The sequence below is a fragment of the Aythya marila genome (assembly GCF_965140915.1).
Source record: "Aythya marila genome assembly, chromosome: 2".
Lineage (NCBI taxonomy): Eukaryota > Metazoa > Chordata > Aves > Anseriformes > Anatidae > Aythya > Aythya marila.
Genome location: NC_139043.1, coordinates 131368249 through 131389506, shown reverse-complemented (window position 1 = coordinate 131389506; position 21258 = coordinate 131368249). Strand labels below are relative to the sequence as shown.

Sequence of the window (21258 nt, the reverse complement as noted above, 5' to 3'; positions counted from 1 at the left end):
GTCTGTACACATAGCCAGGGTTGTCCAGGTGAAGAATCCTAAACTTTCTTTTGAAAGAAAAAATATGTTCATCTTTGAACCTGTTATGGAAAATAACTCACAAAAATTAAATTTGTATAATAGAAGAAAAGAACTACTGGGATTTCAAATCCCAGTTTTTGTAATAACTAACTTTGTGTCTAACTTAACCCTCTGCCTTATTTCTATTTCTGTTCACAAGAAGTAAACAATCAAGCAAACACATTACCTCCTACATAGAGGTTTTTTAAAGACAGCCGGGTCAGTGTTGGAGAAAGCTTTTAAGGTGCGCTTTCAATGAAGAAGAAATTATCTCCCTGAGTTAGGACTTGCTACAATGGGTCATATAATAATTTGTGTTGCTTTGGGAGGAATAACGTGGAAAGACTGCATTTTGTGGCTGGGAACATCTTCCTGGGCTATCTTTGATATGCTGCTGATGCGTTTATTTTCTAAAGGGGTAGATGGGTTTGCAGGCTGCCTGTTTCATTTGACGACTTGGAAAGCACTTTAAAGCAGATTCATTCAAATGTATAATGTGCTTAATTTAATGCATGCATATTTTATAAAAGTAATTTTAAGTGCTCCAAGGGACAGATGGAGGCAATAAATCCAACAGTAAATGCTTATATAGTGTTTCGGGAAAGCAACATACGGGAAAGTCAGACGGTTGAAAGATTTGTTGTAGTCCAGTGGAAACTATTGAAGTTTGTTAAATAAAGATTGAGCAGCAATGGTGTAGACGGCTTAAAACTCCTACCAACCACCTACACCAACAAACCCCAAATGCAGGTAAAGATCCGAGCTGAGGAAGAGATAAGCTGTAAAGCTCAGCAGTGGAAACCTCTGGATGCTTTCAAGTTTTGCAGAAGTCTATGCCCGAACATGTCTATCAGTGACATGCAGCTTTTCTGTTTGTTTAGTAATGCTGTAGCCAACTGTCTACAATTTTTATTTGAATTTTATTGGCTGCGGAAAGAGGGTAGACCAAAGTGCCTCCTTGTATGACTAAAATTCATGTCATGCTAAGTCTTTGCAAGATCAGCTTTGGGATCCTTTTTATTTTTTAGTTTTATCTAACAACATCATTTAAACCAGGTTTACTAAATAACCTTAGTTTAAACACATGCTTTCGGGTATCATTGTTAAAGCAGTTTAAATCAATCCTAGAATCAATACGTAGTTTCAACATGTCATAAGGTTTTTTAACACAGGTATTCCGGCTCTGTTGAGCTGAGTAAGAGGTTCAGTTTGGGAATGTTTGTTTTCAAAAGTCCAAATTGCCATGCACCTGGACTCCTACTTGCATAAGCTGTGTGCCCTATAGAGATCTGCTCTGTACACAGGTTTCATATTTAGCAAACACATTAATCTTAATTACTGTGTATAGGGTTGTCTCTTTCAGCCTTAGAGGTTCCTCCTCATTATACAAAAGCTGCCCTCAAGTGTAGAAAAGGGCACAAGGATGGTGCCCTGGACAAAGTACTTTGGGGCTGGAGAGAAGGATATAGCCCCTGTCCCTCTGTCATGTCTCTTGTAGCCTCTCATGCGTGACTCCATTTAGAGTTACCAAAGAGCATTTCTGTGTTTTCGGCACCTTTTGTGTCTTGAGGGGGATGGGGAAGAAAAAAAAAAAGAACACAGCCTTTTTTCACGTGGTTTACTATCAACATATTTTCTTTAAGTCCTGTTGGCTCTCGCTCTCTCATCTATTCATCTATCAATCATATTTGTTTGTATTCTCCGTCTGTCTCCTAAGCTGCTTGATGTGGAGCACCTCTTAGGAGTTCCTGAGTGTTTGCTAAGCCTGCTGTGGACTACGGAATGCTTCAAAAGAAAGAGAGGACACTCCAAGCCTTTAACAAAATCTTTATTTTGAGCCTAATGGATTGCTGCTCTTTCAACTATGTGGTGTTTGTGATCCCAGCTGTTAGAGGAGCTGTGTGGACACCAGATCACTGAAAAAGCTGGCAAGAAGTGGAGTCTTCCACACTTTCCATGTCTCAGTCTTAGCACTTAAGAGGTGAGACCACTTAGAATGGACTGGGAACCATTTTCTGAACTCAGCCATAATCTGCCACTCCTCTAAACACAGCAGAGGAGGGTTGGGCAGTGTGCCAAACTCTGACTTACAGGGCTTTGAGTTAAAATGTTCTTTTGCATGGGGCTAGGACCATAATAACTAGAATGGGAAGCAAATTAGGCTTTTTTTTTTTTTTAATTTATATTTTTTATTATTTTTCCACTGGTATCTAATGTAAAATATGAATGTACCCTCAGAGGAAGTTTGTACTCATTAGTTTGTCTGGCTGGAAACTAAGGAAAACAAACAATTTAATAGATATACTACAAGCAGGATTGTAAACATGTAGATTGATGTAACTGTGTTTTGTTGCAGTAACAGTGCCTGATATAGTGTAATGCTTAGACAAGAATTCTGCCATTGATTTTAGAAACTGGAAATTTTTCAATCCTCATCCTTCTTCAGAGGCATAAAAAAAAAAAAACAAAAAAAAACAAAAAAACACAGCTCAATGCCTGCCGGCATTTACCACATTGTGGTTTCTCAGATAAAGGAATAACAACAAAGATGGGAAAGAGCGGCTTAAACTTCACTACTTAAAAGCTAATTATAAATCAAGACAACATATAAAAAATAAATCCATTGAGCTTCTTTCTGATCTTTGACTACTGCAACTGAGATCAATGACCTGCTTTGTACCAGCAAACTTTTAAATATGTGTTTGTTTATCCAACCCACAAACTCAAATACGATGTTCTGCTTCAGTGCTGCCTTGAAACTAATGTTAAAGCTGCTTGACAAAGCTTAACGGGAAAACTCAGTCAAATATTACTGTGCTGTTAAGCCAGAATCTTCGGATCTTGGGTTAACCTTTAATGGTAAATACTTTTACAAAAATCACTAGTCCAAAAATATAATGAGAAACTGACCTTCAGTTGATAACCTGCTAGAACTATACCCTTGCCATAGAAACAGTAAAAATGCAGTCTATTTTTCTTTGCTTTTCAACTCAGTCTAGAATGCTTTAAAATGAGATAGATATGTCTTTTACTCCTGGGATTGGGTTAAAAGTGTTGCAGATGTATCAAAACAAATGTGATAGCTTGTTGTAAGTTATGCTGCTAGAAAGCCATGGAAGCATAGGAATGTGGTACTACGGATATGTTAACATTTCCATTTTCCTAAACTCCTTCCATTAAAAGTGCCCTGACTATGGTATGTATTTAGATATGTTTCTTTTAGTTACTTTTAAGTGGAGAAGAGACTATGTAAGCAACCTCACCAAATTACTTTGCTAAAACAGTTACCTATTTCTTAAGTATGCTTTGCTCACCATGCATTATTTCATGTCATCTAAATGCATTTTGAAATGCATTTCAAACAAACCTTCCAAACAAAACAGCATTTCTAAACATTAGTGCTCTCAAGAACTTCATCAGGTATTGTGCTGCACGAGAACATAGAGTTCTCACTTGTGGCCCCAGTAAAAATAAGTAATTCCACAGTAAACATTGTGAGGTACATCCCACTTCTGCACAGTGCAATTCAGGAAGACAGTATAATAAGGGGTCTTTCTTCTACAGCTTACCTCTTTCCAGGGCTGCCAATGCTAGCTTGGTCCTCAAGACCATTTTCATGACTTCCAAACTTTTGGCTAGCTATACTACATTGCACCAACTGCCCCTGACTAATGTGGTCTTTTGGCAACAAAGCAGTCATCTAATGGAACGAAAAATAGGCGGAAGTTTCTTCTATTAACCTAAGGATATCCTTTTGTGAGAAAAAATCCCATGTGAGTCTTTAAAAAGAATTATCTTAAGCTTTCTGTTACTGAAACTGCTGAAAGCAGATATAAATGTACCAAGCATATCGCTGTATTTTTGCTTTATGTATAGGAAAGTTTTAGATTTCTCATTTACTCTTTCTTGGCTAGGACACTCCAAGGAATATCCTGTAAACCCTCACAAATTTCCATAGTTCAACTGAAATGGACTTGTTTAAGCTCTGGCACTATTCATAAAATATCTAATACCAGAGTGATGTCTCAGAATCTTCCCTTCAATGTAAATATGTCAGCACATTGCTTAATGCATTTAATTTTCTTCATGCCTTACATACAGCTCATACAGCTCTAGAAAATCTGTTTGTACTGTGTAGCTTTTTTTTTTTTTTTTAATTGCTGTATTAACCACGTTTTCTGTACAAACATGTATGAAAATGCATCAAGTTTCTGAATTATAGGAGTTTATGACAGTAAATCAAATCATTGAATGATTTTAACATGATTGTATGGCACTCAGCTGGGCAGCTGGGACTATAAATAAAGTAATAAAGTTTCTAGTCCTATATGTAGACACTTAATCAATCAAGCTGCAAAATAACAGTCTGGATTCCCACTCTACGACTTAACAAATAGTACTCTCTATGGGCACATTCATTGAGTTTTATGGGTATTCCATTTTTTATGTTTATGTCTTTTATTTAAAAATTTAAATAGCTCCAGGTGAAAGCCATGCAAACTTTGTTACATCTCGATCAATATTTGTCCAAAAAACAAATGGATGATCCTAATGTGCTAATAGTGTTGATTTTGTTCTTCCACCTCCTGTTCCTGACACAACATCCGAACTACCACCTTTCACTGGATAATTAAAAAAAACATATAAAGCTACATGATAGCTTTTTATCCTTTAGCATTATCCTTCAGCATAGTTCTCATTCACTGACAAAGTTGTGAATGCAAATATAACATTCCTGACTGAACAGGCTAAATCAGTGGTGCCCAACCCGGAGCCTGCGGACCTACTTTGGTCTACCAGAATACCTTTTCTGGTCATAGCTTGCTCCTTGTTAATATTTTCCCCAAAATATTTGCAACTCATCCTCTGTTAAACAGCAAAATCTGCATTGCCTGCATGAGCAAAGTGTTGCTCCTTTCTCCATATGGACGTGGAGGACAAATGACAAGGAACACTGCAGATAAGATGGAGGCACTTCTGCTGACAAAATCAGTTTGCTGGGGTCAAAAAGCAGATAATCCTGACAAAAATATCCTGGACCTACAAAACAGGCCTGGAAGAAGACTCACATGATGAAACTTCTTCAATATCCAGTACAACCTACCACATCATGAGAGCACCTTCCTATAGAAACACATTTTCTTGGAGAAGGTGTCAAATTGAATTGCTGGCATATAGTAAAATAAAATATAAAGAGAGGAAAAAAAATACCTTAAATGATAGATGAAGTACCTCAACCTGAGGAAGTAAAGGAGTAGTCCCAACTGATGTAATGTAAATATTTAAACTCACATGTACTAAACCTGTAACTTTTATTTTGACTACTTCATATAATTTCTGAGGCATACAAGGCCAGATGTGTCTTTTTAAAGAACAGGTTAGACAACATTTGTTGGAAATTATTTACTAAATCAACTAACTTACTTGGAAAGTAAGAAAAAAAAAAAAAAAAAAAGCTATCTTTTGGAGCACAGAATGTCCAGGAACAGTGTGCGCAAGAGCCAAGAGCTTGTGGTTTTTTTTGCTTTTGTTTGTTTGTTTGTTTTGGTGGTGGTTGTTTTTTTTTTTTGTTTGTTTTATTTTGTTTTGTTTTATGTATAGTGATTAGTCTATCAAAAGCCAACTGCCTTCCCTTACAGATCTTGCCTTTCTTATATCATCAGTCCACTGCAACTACTTCATCCCTGCTATAGGAATACTTTATGACTCACTGACTAGTAAGTCTGAAAGGCGGACCATTTAGCCCAGCAGCTGGCAGTTTTTCAAGGGTGAGGTTGCTTTTTGGCCCCTTCAGATGATAAGAAAGTAGGCATGCTGGCAAGACTCGCAGGAGCCAGCCGATGCTGCCTCTCAGCTCTGTGGCTGCACTGGCTCTGCATGCAGGAGAGACTCCCAGTTCTGCTGGGCTCCTGCTGAACCCCCTGTGGCCTCGCTTGGATGTTTATCCCAAGATGTTTCAGTTCTTGCTTTGTGACCATGCTCAGCGTCACCCAAAATCTGTGTGCTGTCTTTGCTTCCTGAGCTGTCACTCCGAGGATCTGTATAATGAGGAGATTAGCCATTTTAGGGGAGGCAGTGGGTGAGATCAAGGAATTCTATCCTTCATCCTCAGGACAGTAGAAGAATCTCCACTAATGACCTAGATACAATAATTTTATAGATTGGAGTCTAATATCAGCACTGTAACTGAGGTGGGCCATTGTGTTACTCGTACACTTTTGCAGTCCTTTTTCAGATCTGCTTTCTGTGATTATAAATACAGAACCCTGCAACCTTCAGGAGTGGCAGCAGATGATTCATGACAGCTCTGAGCACAAGGTGATGCATTTTAAATGGAGAAATATAGGGGCAGTGTAAAGTATGCAACTCTGAAAGACGTTTCCACTCAGGCTTTTTCATTGCCTGTGGAAGCAAGGGTACTGAACAGAAATATAGACAAGCTGAATCTGCTTGTAAGTAATATGTGATCTTAGTATAAAACCAGAAATTAATATTTTATATTCTTGGTATTCTGCTGAACTTACCTTACCACTTCTCCCCAGTTTGCCTTACTGAAAGTGTAAGTATGCCCTTCATCCTTCATGAGCAGGGATGCTGGGTTTTCTTGACATTATCATTTATACATACCCTGCCTGTGTTTGCATCGTGAGAAAAGGGCACACACAAAATCAGATCATATTCAGATAGAGATAACAGGGAAAAAAAAAAAAAAAAGGAAAAAGAAAAAAAAAAAAACACAACTGATTATGCCATGGGTATTTATCTGCAGCTTCCCTGCTGTACAGTCTGCCAGGATTGTTTCATTCTGCTGTGGTGCTCAAAGACATCTGTCATTTTCTTAGGCTGATTTGTTGGATTACCCAAGTTATATCATTTTGGGTGGCATATTTTGCAAGTGAACATATTTGTGGTATGTTCCTGAAGACACGTTCTTCATTTTGAGATTTGGGTATTTTTATTTTTTTTTTGTTTAATCATCTTTTAACCTTTACAACTCCCACACACCTTCTCATTTTGTATCCGCTGGTAAATTTCCCAGCAGAAGAATATAACTCCACCGGAGCATATTGTACTTTTAAATGCTGTAAAGAAAACAGAACCCTTTCTGCACTGTGCTGTTGCTATCATTAGTAACGCCAGAGCAATAGCGAAGCGCGAAGCCCGCGAGCAGAGGCGAGGCTTCTGAGAAAACACCCATCTCAAATATGCCCTCCCTGCTTATTCAGGCCGCCCCATTCTTTCTATCAACAGCTCAAAACTCCAGCACAAATCATCCAAAAGTGTGTCGGAGCCTACAGGCACACGATGAGCGGTTGGGTGAGCTGGCTGCCCTCATTTCTGCAAGCAGCAGGATGCAGCTGTGCCAGAAGTCCCCTTGGGTGCCCAGGCCTGGGGCTGCTGGCTGAGGGTCCGTCTGTGCCCCAGGCTTGCTGGAGGCTGCTGGCTCCCCGTTTGGGGCTCTGTTGTCACCCCAAAACCCCAGATGCTGCCTGGTGGAGGTGTCTCTACTTTGTGGAGAGGCAGAAAATGGAGTGCTTGTGGAAGCCCATTCACGTAGAGGAGATGAGCGGCCAACACATCCCGGGGGGCTGGAAGCAACCGGCTAGTCAGAGCCTCCTCGAGCACACACTTCTGCCAGAAAACAGCCGGCTGCAGCCCCCCAGTTCAACCTCCTCCCTGACCAAAGGGCTGTGAGAAGCGGGCCGAGGAGCCCCCAGGGCACACAGGGGCCGATGGAGGGCTACGAGCCGGGGGGGAGGAGGCGGCGCCCGGGGCCGTGAGGCGAAGCCGAGGGGGCGGCTCCGGAGGCTCCCCCCGCCCGGCTGGGGCACACCCGGCCGGCTGGGCTGGGATGGGAGCGGGGCGGGCCGGGGCTGGGGGCGGAGCGGGGCGCTGCCTGCCGCCGAGCCCCGCGGCGGAGCGGAGCGGAGCGGGGCGCTGCCTGCCGCCTGCCGCCGCCCCCGGAGCGCAGCCTCCTCCCCATCCGCTGCCTGAGCGGCGTCCGGGGCTGCCACATCGGCACGGCCGCTCCGCCGGGCGCTTGCCGGAGCCGAGCGGGAGATGGGCGGCGCGGCCGAGGGGAGGCAGCGCGAAGGCGGCAGCGGCTGCGGTAGCAGCAGCAGCAGCGGCGGCGGCGGCGGCGGCCGAGAAGCAGCAGCCGAAGCGCGGCCCCTTCCCTCCCGCCCTCCCCGCTGCCGCTTCCCCGCCCCCGGCCGGCCCTCGGCCGGGCTCCGCCGCCCGCAGCGGGCCATGGCGGGGCGATGAGGGAGCGGCCGCCCCTGGCCGCGGGCTGCGCGGGGAGGCGGGGAGCGGCGGCAGGAGGAGGAGGAGGAGGAGGAGGAGGCGGCGACGGCTTCGTCCCGGCGGAGGCGGCGGGGACCGGCGGGCTGCTGCTGGGGCCCTACGGCGAGCAGGGCGGGCTGGCGCCGGCCGAGCTGCTGCTGTGCCAGCTGCCCGAGGCGGGCGGCGGAGGGGCCGGGCTGGCCGAGCCCCGGGGCTGGCGCTGCTCCTGCTGCCTGCTGGGCACCTGCTGGTGCAAGAGCTGCCTGGGCGTCTGCGTGCTGGCCGCGCTCTGCTTCGCCTCGCTGGCCCTGGTGCGCCAGTACCTGCGGGACCTGCTGCTGTGGGCCGAGAGCCTGGACAGCCTGGCCGGAGTGCTGCTCTTCACCGCCGGCTTCATCGTCGTGTCCTTCCCCTGCGGCTGGGGCTACATCCTGCTCAACGTGGCCGCCGGCTACCTCTACGGCTTCGTGCTGGGCATGGGGCTGATGGTGCTCGGCGTCCTCGTCGGCACCTTGGTGGCCCACGTGGCCTGCAGGCGGCTGCTGGCCCGCTGGGCGCTGGCCAGGATCCAGGGCAGCACGACGCTCAGCGCCGTCGTCCGCGTCGTGGAGGGCGGCAGCGGCCTCAAGGTGGTGGCCCTGGCCAGGCTCACACCCATCCCCTTCGGGCTGCAGAACGCCGTCTTCGCGGTGAGTCCTGCATGGGGCCAGCTGGAGGAAGCCGAGGAGCCTCGGTTCCCTTTAGCGGTGATAAAACTGAGCCCGCTGCCTCCTGCTAGCATTGCCGCGTGTCCCCGAGGAGACACGCTCTCTAGGTGCTTCGTTCGGTGGCACTGCCTGAGAGTTATGGTCTGCTTGCCCCCCTTTCGAGGCTTAAGCATTGGGAGGATGCACTGAGATGTTTTGTAGCAAAATCTGTGGAAGGACTTGGCAGCTTGTGTCTTGTAAAGTGATCCGCGTGGGTGGAAAAGTTGTATTTTCAAGAAGCCTCGTCTAAACTACTCCCTAACCTACTTAACATAAATGTTTGCATTGCAAAGAAAGCAGTGCGCAGATTAAAGTTCTTTGGTTGCTGTATGTATCATGCATCTAGCAAATCCATACATGGTGTTAAGTCCTTGCGTGTGAAAGAGGCAGTGTGTTTTGGGCAGAGCAGTATGATACAGACACAGAGCTGGAAAGGGACTCGGTGCATCAGTGAAAGTGAGTTCAAATGAGTCTGGCAAAGGACTGGGTTGCTTTTCTTTCCTGCTTCTAGATGAAGATAGATGCATACTGTACAAATAATTTATTATTTAAAACTTGCAATCTTTCTGTCCTTTTTGATCATCTCAAAGGAGATAGTAAGGAAGGACACGGTGTATACCTTTTTGAGTCCACGCTGTTGATGAGGTGCCAATCTCAGACCTCAGCTCTTCCCAAATGTTTTGTCTAAAGAATCCGTTTCAGACTGTTGTACGCCTCGGTTGTGTCTGCTAACGTGGAGAAATCAAAACAAAGCACACCAGATTGGGCAATATTTTTAATGTTTAACAGTAACTCCTATGTGCTTTAAGGAAGAGACCCTATAAATAAACCATTTGGTCTGCCACTTTCTTACGGCACACTATCCTTTCCTCATTTGGAGTCCTAATTTTGAAGTGCTTGCTTAATCTTGAAGAATCAGCTGGTTGAAGTGAGTAGATTACTGAATACCAAGTTTCGTATTTAAGCAGAACTTAAGCTAGTTCATCCACAGAATATTCAGGGTTTCCCCTGCACACCAAATAAACGATCACTGTGTATAAAATTAATAGCAGATGCGGGTGCTGGGGCATTAGTCTCAAGAGCTGTAGCCACTTATTTCAAGTAGATCCTTTAACCATTTCGTTGTTAGGAATGAGAAGAATCTCATTTCATTTATGTTTTATATACTCCTCTGTATTGTTGTGGGACTGAGGATGCAGACGTGGCCAGTGGGACGAGAGCAGCAGGGAGCAGGGCACGCAGCTCTGCCTGGGACCCTCCCGAGCCTGATGAAGCTTTTACGCCGGGACCCTTTCAATGGCTGGGAGCTGTCATGCTTTGGTTTTCCATAGCTCCTGGGTCTCACCCGAAGTAGTCAGCAGTGCTGTATCAGAAGAGACCAGAGAATTACCAAATTAAAATGATTTCCTTCCGGGCCTAACCATTCTGCTATGTCTGGAAACAATTCAGCAGAGTAGTCAGGCCAGTGTAATATTATAATGATGCTGTAAATCAGTATTTTGTATTCTCAGAGCACTGCGAGCTAAGTAATTTTCTTACTGAGGTTTCAGTGTAAAAATAACAAATAGGAAATGAGATGAAACTAGATTCTTGAGTAAGTCAAATAACTTGGATGTTGCCTGCTAAAATTAGTTTGGGGAGTTGCATTTATTACTCCTGATTTATTACTTTACAGCTTAGTCAAATAACGTAGTGTTCAATCTTTAATTGAGAACATTTAACATGAACTGCTACATTACTGAAAAATAAGAATGTTGCACCAAATCTGGGATTTCAAAGCTCTTTCTCACTTTGAGTCAAGTTTAAGGTATGTGTGAAATACAGAAGTCTACCAACACAGACTTAGCTGTGATTTCTTTGAAAACTGACTTATTTGAAAACTTAATGCACTACTTAAATTTAAAATGCAAGGGGATTTGGGGTGTCCTAGCCGTCCATTTGTTCCCTGTGCTAACTACTTAAGCAATGAATTTGAAAAAGTTTGTTCTTAATAGTGAAGAAGAGTGAACTGAAGTCTTTAGAAAACTTAAGTATCTTTTAATTTTCCATCAGTCTGGTTTACGCTTGTTTTCTGTATTCATGTTTATAATTAAACTGGTGAGACTGAGTGACTGGTGATACTTGAATGAAAGGGAAGGGAGGAAGTGACACATGAGGTCTGGGGACCAAGTGATAACCTCGAGGTGAGAAGGGTCATCTGCGGGGCTGGCACACACCGTGTGCTGAGTGCTGTGGGCAGCTGCAATTGCAGGGAAATTTATGGGAAGAAGGAAGAGAGCTTCCTGGCATTTGACTAGTGATAGGATCATATTTTTGAAACAGTGTTAAGTAGAAAATTTCTTTTTAAGAAACAGGAATTTCTTCTTAGCTTTTCACCAGGCGGACACAAACTCCTTGAGGCCATTCTGCGCTTCTCTGGGAAAGCACTGAGAATTGGGAGCAGCAGAGTAATATATTTACATGCCTTTTCTGGAAAACCTTGGGACTTGTAAAATGAAAGCATGTTTGTATATTTCTTTGAGTGGGTTTTGCTTATTTCTTGCTCCTGTAACGTGCTGCCAGGGTGGCCAGTGCTGTGCTGATAGCTCCTGGTGAAGTGTTTGTTTGCCCATGCACAGCCCTCTCCCCTCTGCAACCCTGAACATTTTGAAGGTAGGTCTGGATGGGGGCATGGTATGCAGGTTATCACCTCCTTCCAGCTAGTGGGTCCCTGGTGACAGATACATGCAAACTGATTATCTGCAGTACCTGGTGTAGCGTAGATCAGAATTCATAATTATTTTTTTTCTTTTCTGAGAGGGGTGTGATGTAGGAGAGGTAAGCTGACTAAACACTTTAGTGTCCAAGTGAATGTCTCCGGTTCCAGAAATATTTCACTAATACTTCTCAGAGTTCAAAAAATGTTAAGTGCTTTGCAGGCACATATGCAGCCTGCTTACTTTGCTTGTTGGAGAGTTGGTAGCTATTTTTTGGTTCTTCTTGTTCTGTACTTTTTTTTTTTTTTTTTTTTTTCCTCGAGTAAGTGAAAAGCATCAGTATTGTCTTTTGCTCTCAGCTGCTAAGCCTACCTGATCTGAAACACGTGGACTCAGGAATTCAGGAGAGGGAAGTCTGCAGCAGTCCCCAGAGGCATGTGACCCCCTAACAGCATCCTGACACAAGCATTTGTTTTTTGACAGAAACGAACCAAAGGGGTCAGCTGCAAAGAAAGCACAAAAATTTTTATCAGACAAAGCCTGTCCAGGGCTCAGTGGGAGAGTTTCTGTTTAACACTGTTGTTAACAGAGCAGTTAGTTTGTTCTTAAATTTATTTTAACATGTTGCTACAGCCTGTAACACAGATGTAGCCATGCTTGCTTTGGGATTTTGGTGTTATTTTTTTGCTGACGTGAGCTTTCCCTAGAAACACTAGGAGCCTCTGTTTGGCGGTGTGGCACACAGACTGCAGTTTGGCAGACCTCTAGAACAGGTACAAGTTTGCAGAAGGAAAGATAAGCCGTAAGTTTTACTGAAAATGTCTCTATTTTTTTTTTTTTTTTTTTTTTTTTTTTTTTTTTTTTCAGGTAGGGACACCATCTGTTTCTTACCCTTTCTGGGGGAAGCGATACTGATGTAGATCTAAAACCCACAAACCAGGAGTTAAAAGGACACCTACAGACTCTTTCTTTCCTCTCATTATCTCTCCTTTTAGTGGGATGCACAAATCACAGTCCAGCGTGTCTGTTGGCAGCCTCTCCTTCATTTGGAAGCTGTCTCTCTCGTGGCCCAGAGTGTCCGGATGCTTTAGGACAGATGTGCAAACACGCTCCTCTGCAACTAGAGTGTCCTTAATACATATTCAGAAATGAAAGAGGTGCCCAGGAGTGTTAAAGCAATCTTTGGGAACTTTCCCAGCTCCATTAGATCTAATGACAGTGTCCTACTTAGCAAATTTTGCCTCAGCATTAGTATATCAGAGACTTTTAATAGCAGTTCTTTCATTCTCTTGGCAATAAGGGAAGTTTTGGTTATGTATCCCTATTACATGGCCCAGATTACTATTTTTTTTTTTTTAACTATTTTGAAAGCATCAGTCAAATATGAAGTTCTGACATGATTATGTAGCACTTTTTCATTAGAAATCTAAATTAAACTTGGGTAGAGAAGGAAATATATTATTTGTGTTGCTGATATATATTTAAGTCCATGGGAGCTGTAATTTGCAGCGTGAAGATTGGAATTGGCTTATTGGATCTTATTCCCATGAATTATTCTTGATCTTCATGCTCCATTGCATTTTCCTCCTCCATTGCCCTTCCTTCTCCCTAAAACTTTCCACTCATAGTGCTTAGAGCTGCGAGAATCCAGCATTGTGACTTTCATAGTAATCAAAGTTTATTTTAAGAATAGTATGATGAAATAAATAACTTCGCTGCTATTCTCTTGTCTTCATCATTGTACAGAACTGTCAAGGTCAATAATTTCCATGTAGACTCCCAGTGTTAGGAGCTGTTCTTAATTAGAACTTGTTTTATTATTATTTGATCAACTGAATAGTCTAGAAAACTCATTAGATGGCTTGTTTCAAAATCGCCTTTTCTATAGACATTTTATTTTTAACCCATTGTTTCATTCTGTTTTCATTTTCTTGCATAAATCTATATTGGACTCTTGGATCTTGATTTTAGCATTTTTCAGTGGCTGCTGATAGTTAGCTAGTGCTATGTAAGTTGTTCCATATAAACTGTCCATGTAAGGGCTACAAAGAGAAATTTCTCAGCAAAGAGATGAAGATCTCTTGAAATGTTACTCATTTTTTTTTCCAGGAAAAAATAACAGGAACTATAGTCATATTTACTGTTTTGTTCACTAATCGAAGTTTGATATAAAATAACCTTTGGTAGATAATCTTCATGATGCCTATTTATATATCTATAGACATATAATCAATATACATATATATATCTTAAAGAGAGATATAACTCCAATTGCAGAGGCAAATTGTATCTGCCATTCTGTTTACCTTGATCTTATTTAGTACAGTGACTTTTTGAACAATTACCTCTTTTATTAGTTGCCATACTTGTAAAACCCATAGGAAATAGATGATATACATCAATTTTTGCTTTAGACTTTCACTTTTGGTAAAATACTTTCTTCGCAGTCTCATAAATTGCAGGGCTCTGTTCACCATGAAGAAATAAACATCTCAAGCGAACGGTGTAATTGCATCCTTACTTACGACTTTTGCACAGAGATATTGTTTAATGTACGATGAAATTAAATAAAATGTAGTAACTTTAAAAAGGCCAGATGAAAACTAGCCACATATTGTTTTATTGTGTTCTCTGACAGTGAAAAGTTTGTTTTTATTTTTTGGCACAGATGTTTCTGGGAGAGGCAGTCTAATTGGTTACACATGTAGGTTGTGCTGTGGCTTCTTACATTATTTTTTTTTTTTTGATAGGTTACAGATTTGTCCCTACCCAGCTACTTGATGGCTTCTTCAGTTGGGCTGCTTCCTACTCAGCTCCTGAACTCATACTTGGGCACTACCTTGCGTACCATGGAGGATGTGATCGCAGAACAAAGTGTTAGTGGCTATTTTATATTCAGTTTACAGGTAAGTTAATACGAGGGGTTTCATAGAGTTTGGTAACAGTAATGTCACTCTGTGTCCACCTTCATTAGTGATTACTCTTAGAAACAGTCTTCTACTTGTTTGGGAACATTCTTTATCCCTTTTATTTGTTGTTCATCTGCCGTACCAGTGGGATTTGAGATAGGATTTTGCTTCTGGAGGTAGTAGGCAAGCTTTCTCCCTATAGCATTGTCTCTTCAAGTCACTGAATCTTCACTTTGAAGACTGTGCTCTTAGGAATGTCTATGAGATGTAGAGATTTTGCACTGCTGGTTTCTCTTTGAGATTGTAGAGCCTCCAGCATAAAAGAGCTGGGTTATAGGATGTGCGGGGCAGATGCTTGTCTCAAGTATTAGGAGCTGCTCTCTGTTGGCATAACAACTCCCTAGTCTGCGGCAGCCGACCTCCTGCAGTCTGAGAGCCGAGCCGTGGTGTATGGTATTGAAAAGTAGCAGGTGTTTTAGAAGTGTTTAATTTATAACTTTGGTATTTTCAGTAGATTGTGTAAAGCTGAGGTGACACTCATTTTTCACGGGCATAATGACTGCTTGATAACCCAGACAGACAGGTTTCCAGTGTTCTGCTTTCTTTTGGTTTTGTTTTTTTCCCGTTAAAGTTTAATTCTGTCATACCTCATGTGATACAAAGCAGAACTTGCTCAGTGTTCTCTTTTTCTATTTCTGCCACAATTTCATCCTGTCAAGTTTTTTTTCTGTTGCCCTCTGCGGTAATCTCCTGCCGAATTTTAGACTTGTCAAACCACCCCTACACAAAAGTCTGTGTGCTCCCAGCTGTAATATGCTTAGGGTGCTTTGACCCAGAACCTGTGCCATGTTCACCGTTAACACTGAACACTTTCAGTTTTGCGTAGGTCTTTAGGATGAAAGGTACTGTGGAAGTATATTACTAATGCCTACACCAAAATATCCTAATTTTGCAAGGAGGTAAATTAATCAGAAGTGCACAGTACCTTTTGATGAGCTTAGCTGATGAAATAATTAGTCAGTAAATCTTAGGGATAAGCCTGAAGTTGGAGACAATTGCAAGCATAAAGGTAATGAACATATCAGAACAAGATTATATATTAAAGCCTTCTCTGACATTGTTGGCACTTCTAGGTTGTGTTAGACCAGCAGTTACCATGGTTTGCTGACTTGCAGTTCGTGCTGCAGTCATTTATCTTCCTCCTTTTATGATCACAAAGCTGATGTTTAACAGTGCTAAGATAAAACGCTAACTATGACCATTTTAACCCATCACCCTCCTGAAACTTGTATGTTCTTAAGTGGAACTTAGGAATGGAACACATTTACGTGTTGTTTTGTGTTATTTATCTGTTGTTGGAACACATTTAGAGTCTTAGTAGAAATATTTGAGTATTAAAAATGCATTTGTGCATGTAAGGTAAATACTTTCAATAGATCAAATTGAAAATAAGTGGTACTTGATTAATTTTAATTTTAGTTGTGAAGTGTTATTTCAGGAGTTAGTAGTTTTTAGTGGTCTTTCCTGTGTCGTTCCCACCCCCCCCTTAAGTTTGTTTGTTTGTTTGTTTGTTTGTTTTATAATGACATTGACTCTTCTTTGTGGTTATGTGGGTTGCCAGTGCAGTTTAACTTGGTCAGGTAAGTGCAAGTTGAAAGTTTGAACAGAAGTGCTCACCACCTTGAGAGCAGTTCTTAAGAACTAACTGAGTAAGGCAAGGGGAGCCCATTAGCGGAGAAATTACTGATGTTCTCCCATTTTTTTTCTCAGGCATCTGCCTGGTGCTTTGCCTGGCTGTGTGGCTTTGATGGGACTTTGGCTTAGTAAAATCCTTCACGTTTCACGGTTGTCTGTGTGTACATTTTTTAAATTATTCATCTAGGCAACTGAGGCTACTGGTTTCAAACTAGTCAAGGTTAAATATTTGGGTAAGGTTTTAGAATAGTGTTTTTCCTATTAATTCAGAACATGGTATCCGTAGTCTCTTTTTGACATTTCAGTTGGCGGTCTTTTGAATCCTGTAACTTGAATTAGTGAAGGGAATAGTTTTCACCAGAAGCAATGAGCAGGCTGCCCAGAGAGTGGTCAAGTCTTCATCCTTGGAAGGTTTCAAGACCTGAATGGAAAAAAGTCCTGAGCAACCTGGTCTGATCTCACAGCTAGTCTGCTCTGAGCAGCAGGTTGGGCTAGAGATTCCAATATGCCTTCCTTGTGCAATTACACTATGGCCATACTTGTCAGTCCTTTTACTCTGTAATATTCTAGCGTCTTTGATGCCATGCTGACAGATGTTTTAAGTGATGGTCCTTAATGTCTTGGAAAACATAGCCCTACCAATTAATGAAGTTCAGATTTTGGACTCCAGACCTTTGTTTATGTTTATTTGCAACAGAACATAAAGTTCTATTTTGTTTTCTTTTTTTAAAGAAAGTTATGGATTTCAGCTAGTTTTATAAAACATTTTTTTAAAGTCAGAAGATTTTACTTCTTTTAAAGGGACTGTCATTATGAGACAGCTTGATTTTATTCAAGGATTTATATATTTTTAAGGAGGATTTTCAGATTTTTCAGAAGACTGTAACCAGTGTTTTATTGAAACCAAAGGCTGACTCTCAGAAGTGTAGTCCATGCTAATGTCATTAAACAAGTGATTTCTAAGCAAAAGTTGTCCTGGCTTATTCCTTGTGATTTCTATGGTGAAAGTTTAAAAAATTCTTAATAATATGATACTGAGCAAAAAAAATGTAAACTAGAATTCTTACTTTTGGATTATATTTCCTCCTAAAACAAAAAAAATGAACATCTGTTCCTCCCCAGAGCCCATCCTTTAGAAAGCAAGTACAACCCATACAGGCTCCTGTAAGTTGCTCAGAAACTGTGACTCTGTCCTATTTTTTCCTGATGTCTGAGAAGCAGCACTGCTGCTTTTTGCAGTCTTCCGTGCTGGCGGGGCAAGGACAAGAAGTTTTACTTCCTTTTCTCTGCATCATCCTGCCTCTGCTGTTTGGCAAGTTGCAGATAACCATTATCATTTTAACCTATTATTCATGTGATTTCTGGAAAATAGCTTTCTTGCTTTCTAGTGGTACACTGCCATTTTTTTTGTGGAGTTAGTTTTGCCAAGAGATATGGTGTGGGGAGTTTGCTTTCTAAAAGGATATGGGGGGACGATGGAAACACACAACCTCTATCTTCAAATTAAATTAACACTGAAGTTCTCTGTATTGTCTGCATTTTGGTATGCTAGTAGCAGTATAAATTGACTTAGAACTACTTGTTGGTTAAGTTCATCTGCCTTTCAATGTATGAAGTATTAAGTCAATAGATGCCTCCATGAATCTTTACATTGATGACTTTGTTTTGTTCTAAACGGTTGCTCTGTATTCATGCTTACAGTTCATATAGCCTATATCACTCCTTTGTTTTATTTGCAGATTGTTATCAGCATAGGACTTATGTTTTACGTTGTTCACCGAGCTCAAGTGGAACTGAACGCAGCTATTGTAGCGTGTGAGATGGAAATGAAGACATCTCTTGTTAAAGACTGTCAGCCGAGCATCGGTGGTTCAATGACCTACTGCAACAAAAGGACAGTGGCGTTCTCTGGGGGAGGTGTCAATATTGTGTGATTTCAAGTATTAATAAAGTAAGGTTTTGTGAACCTAAGCTATTGCCTAGAAATATCTATGGACAATTCAACTAGCTTTGAAAAAAAAGAATTCAAATGGTTACAGGTTGTACTATGGCACAAGCCAACTGACCAGCTCTTGAATTGCACGTGGGGTGACTTCTAGCAAAAAATGGAAGATGGTGAAGTAACTTAAGATGTAAATGCAAGTCTGGCTGCACCTTTGGTCATTTATTATGCCTATCATGGCCTGTAGTCTGCACTTTAGTTTTTTTGTTTATTTTCTTTGCTCCTATAAACTGAGAAATGCTTCTATAAACTGAGAAAAGTAGCACAGAGGTAAATATTTTTCTGCTTAGCATTATTTATAAGGCTGAATAATTATATGCAGTAGAACTTTATTACTGATAAAGATGAATGAGAAAGTACGCAATTCAATGTATGTTATCCTTGAATGTGCTTTTGCTTCCAGACCTTGGAGTGTATTATTTTGCTAATGATGGGACCATTTGGCTTTTCCTTCATTTCTGACTGGGGGGGCAGGGGGAAAGAGAGAACCCTATATAAAATTTTGGTTGAATGTATTTTTGTAAGTCACTGAAAATGTTGCAGAGCCATGCATATGTATTCACACAAGCTTAAATCCTACATTGTGGGACTGAAGTGCTCTTAAATAACATTTTAAGTTACACTGTGTAATATGCAAAGGAAAAGGGAAAATGCAGAAGTTATAATAGATTGCAGTGACTAGCACTATTTGAAGGAAACTTCATGAACTAGCTAACTGTTGAATTGGTTTTACCACCTTGGTGATTGTAACAAAGGGCTGTTCCATGTTAATCCTATTTATAAATACTTTTGATTGATGTTTCGCAGCTCACATACCTGCATATAATAAGGCTTCCAGAACAGGGAGCTAAATCTATCCTTCAAACAAAAAGTATGAGATATAACACTACTAATCTTACATGAAGGTGGCCTTTATTTTATAAGTAAACCCCTCCCTCCCTTTAAAAAGCTTTAAAAATTCAGTTGGTATTTTTTTCTAAAAGTTTTACTTTTTTTTTTTTTTTTAAAGACGCAATCTATTATAAATTTCATCACAGTGAAGAAATGAAAACTAGAGGTTTTCTTTGGAAAAATAAATAATCCAGTAATGGAGGAGGACAGTAATGTCTTTGAGACTCAGGAATTCTGACTCCATTTTTGCAAGACAACACTGTATTGGATAATGCTCCTTTTATGCGTGCTATGGACTGTTTTTCACTGCATTTGAACAGACTAGATAACCTGGTAATAATTCCTGTGTGTGTGTATGCATGTATCTGTGTGGGCAAAAGGAAATCAATAACACCTGAAGGTGACATGTTGTGTGTGTGAGTTTCCTGTAGATATACACACCAATGTTCAATTGCTCAAACACACACAAGTCATCTGACACAACAATAATGTGTTACTTATTTTGTAGTTATTTTTGTGTAAGTTTTTGAGGATGCTTTCAGTCTTCGTGTTATTTTCTAACAAAACATGACTGTGCCTCCTTTTTGTAAGGCTGTTTGTAGGGTCCAGCCATTTTTGTCTTGTTGAAAACAATAGGTCTTCAAGGTAGATGGGAAGCAGAGATCTGGTAGCCTTTGGCAGTCTTATTGTGAGGATGTACAGTACGTGGATAACTTGACAGCTAAGCATTCCTTGGTAGTAAAATTCAATTTTGTTATTTAAATGTGTATCCTTTGCAGACGGCTGTTCTTGGGTCTTGTGACCTTAGGAACTAAACTAGTTAAATATCAAAGTTCAGATTGTCTCCTTTTTTGTTTGTTTTTTAAAAAAAGACAATCTGTATATACCTGGAAGTGTTCATTTACACATCTCTGCCTCTGACAGCTCCTGTGTGAAAACAAGAGAGCCAGATAACTTTTGATGGCGTTATTTGTCATCACAGTATGATTGAGCCCTTTCTTAACTAAACTTTTTAAAAGTGTTTTATTCCTTGGAATTCAACAATCCTTGAATAAGTGAACTGATCTGAACTTTGCTCCATCTTGATAAAACAGCAGTAGTGTTATGAAGAGGTTTTCTCTTTCCGTTTTTTAACTAACTTAAGGTTGTGTTGACTATTCAAGAACATTTCCCAAATATGTATTTTGAAGTGCTTTTATTTCCATGACACTTTGTAACCAGAGTAACTTCACTATGTGAACACTTTTGTAGTATGGAACTAGTTCTTAAGACTTTTGCATTTTGCTTGATACTTGTAATATTTGTGTACAAGTTAATGGGAAATGTGCATTAAAAGGAACTTTTCTGTACCATGCCAATCATAATTTTATACAATAAATTCACTCCAATTTCTTTAAAGAGATATGTATTAAATGTCTAGGTCTCTACAAAGCAGTAGCTGGAAATAAGGTGCAATGAAGTGTCATCTCTGTATGTGCACACAAAGATACTTGTCTACCTTGAAGAAGTAACAAATTAGGATTTCAGAATGAACTCCATGGGTGGTGAGTTACTGACGAGGGAAGGGTATTTTAAAAATTATTATTATTTAAAGAAATACTTGCTTACTTCTGTTAAATGCTTTGACAGTTGGATATCTGTAGCTGCCTTTTTGGATTGAAGAACAAGAGTATCCATGTGCTTATGAGAAGTGTGCTAATTAACTGAAAGACTGATATTTTTAAATGCAAGAGCGATGTGATGAAATTTTTCAGATGTTCTTCCTACAATTAAAGACGGTGTGAACAGTTTAAATAATATGTGACAAGTCACATTCACAAATGCTTTTGTAGCTGCAGTGGTGACAAAATTTCTGCTTTTTGTATACAAAACATACCTAAATTACAAGTCATGTAGAAGATAAAATTTCTGCACCATGGAAACAGTTTTACTTCCTCCTTCTTGTGGGAAGAGCAACTGTGTAATAAATCTACCAA

The 21258-nt window shown here is 40.9% G+C and overlaps 1 protein-coding gene across 1 annotated transcript; it reads left to right on the top strand.

The window, feature by feature from the left end:
• The first annotated feature begins 7742 nt into the window (after positions 1-7742).
• On the top strand, positions 7743-20680 carry TMEM64 (transmembrane protein 64). Its single transcript, XM_082753001.1, is given in 4 exon segments — positions 7743-8385; positions 8387-9032; positions 14536-14691; positions 18129-20680. Coding segments are annotated over 4 exon segments (1470 nt in total). The 5' UTR covers positions 7743-7912; the 3' UTR covers positions 18324-20680.
• The last annotated feature ends 578 nt before the right edge of the window (positions 20681-21258 follow it).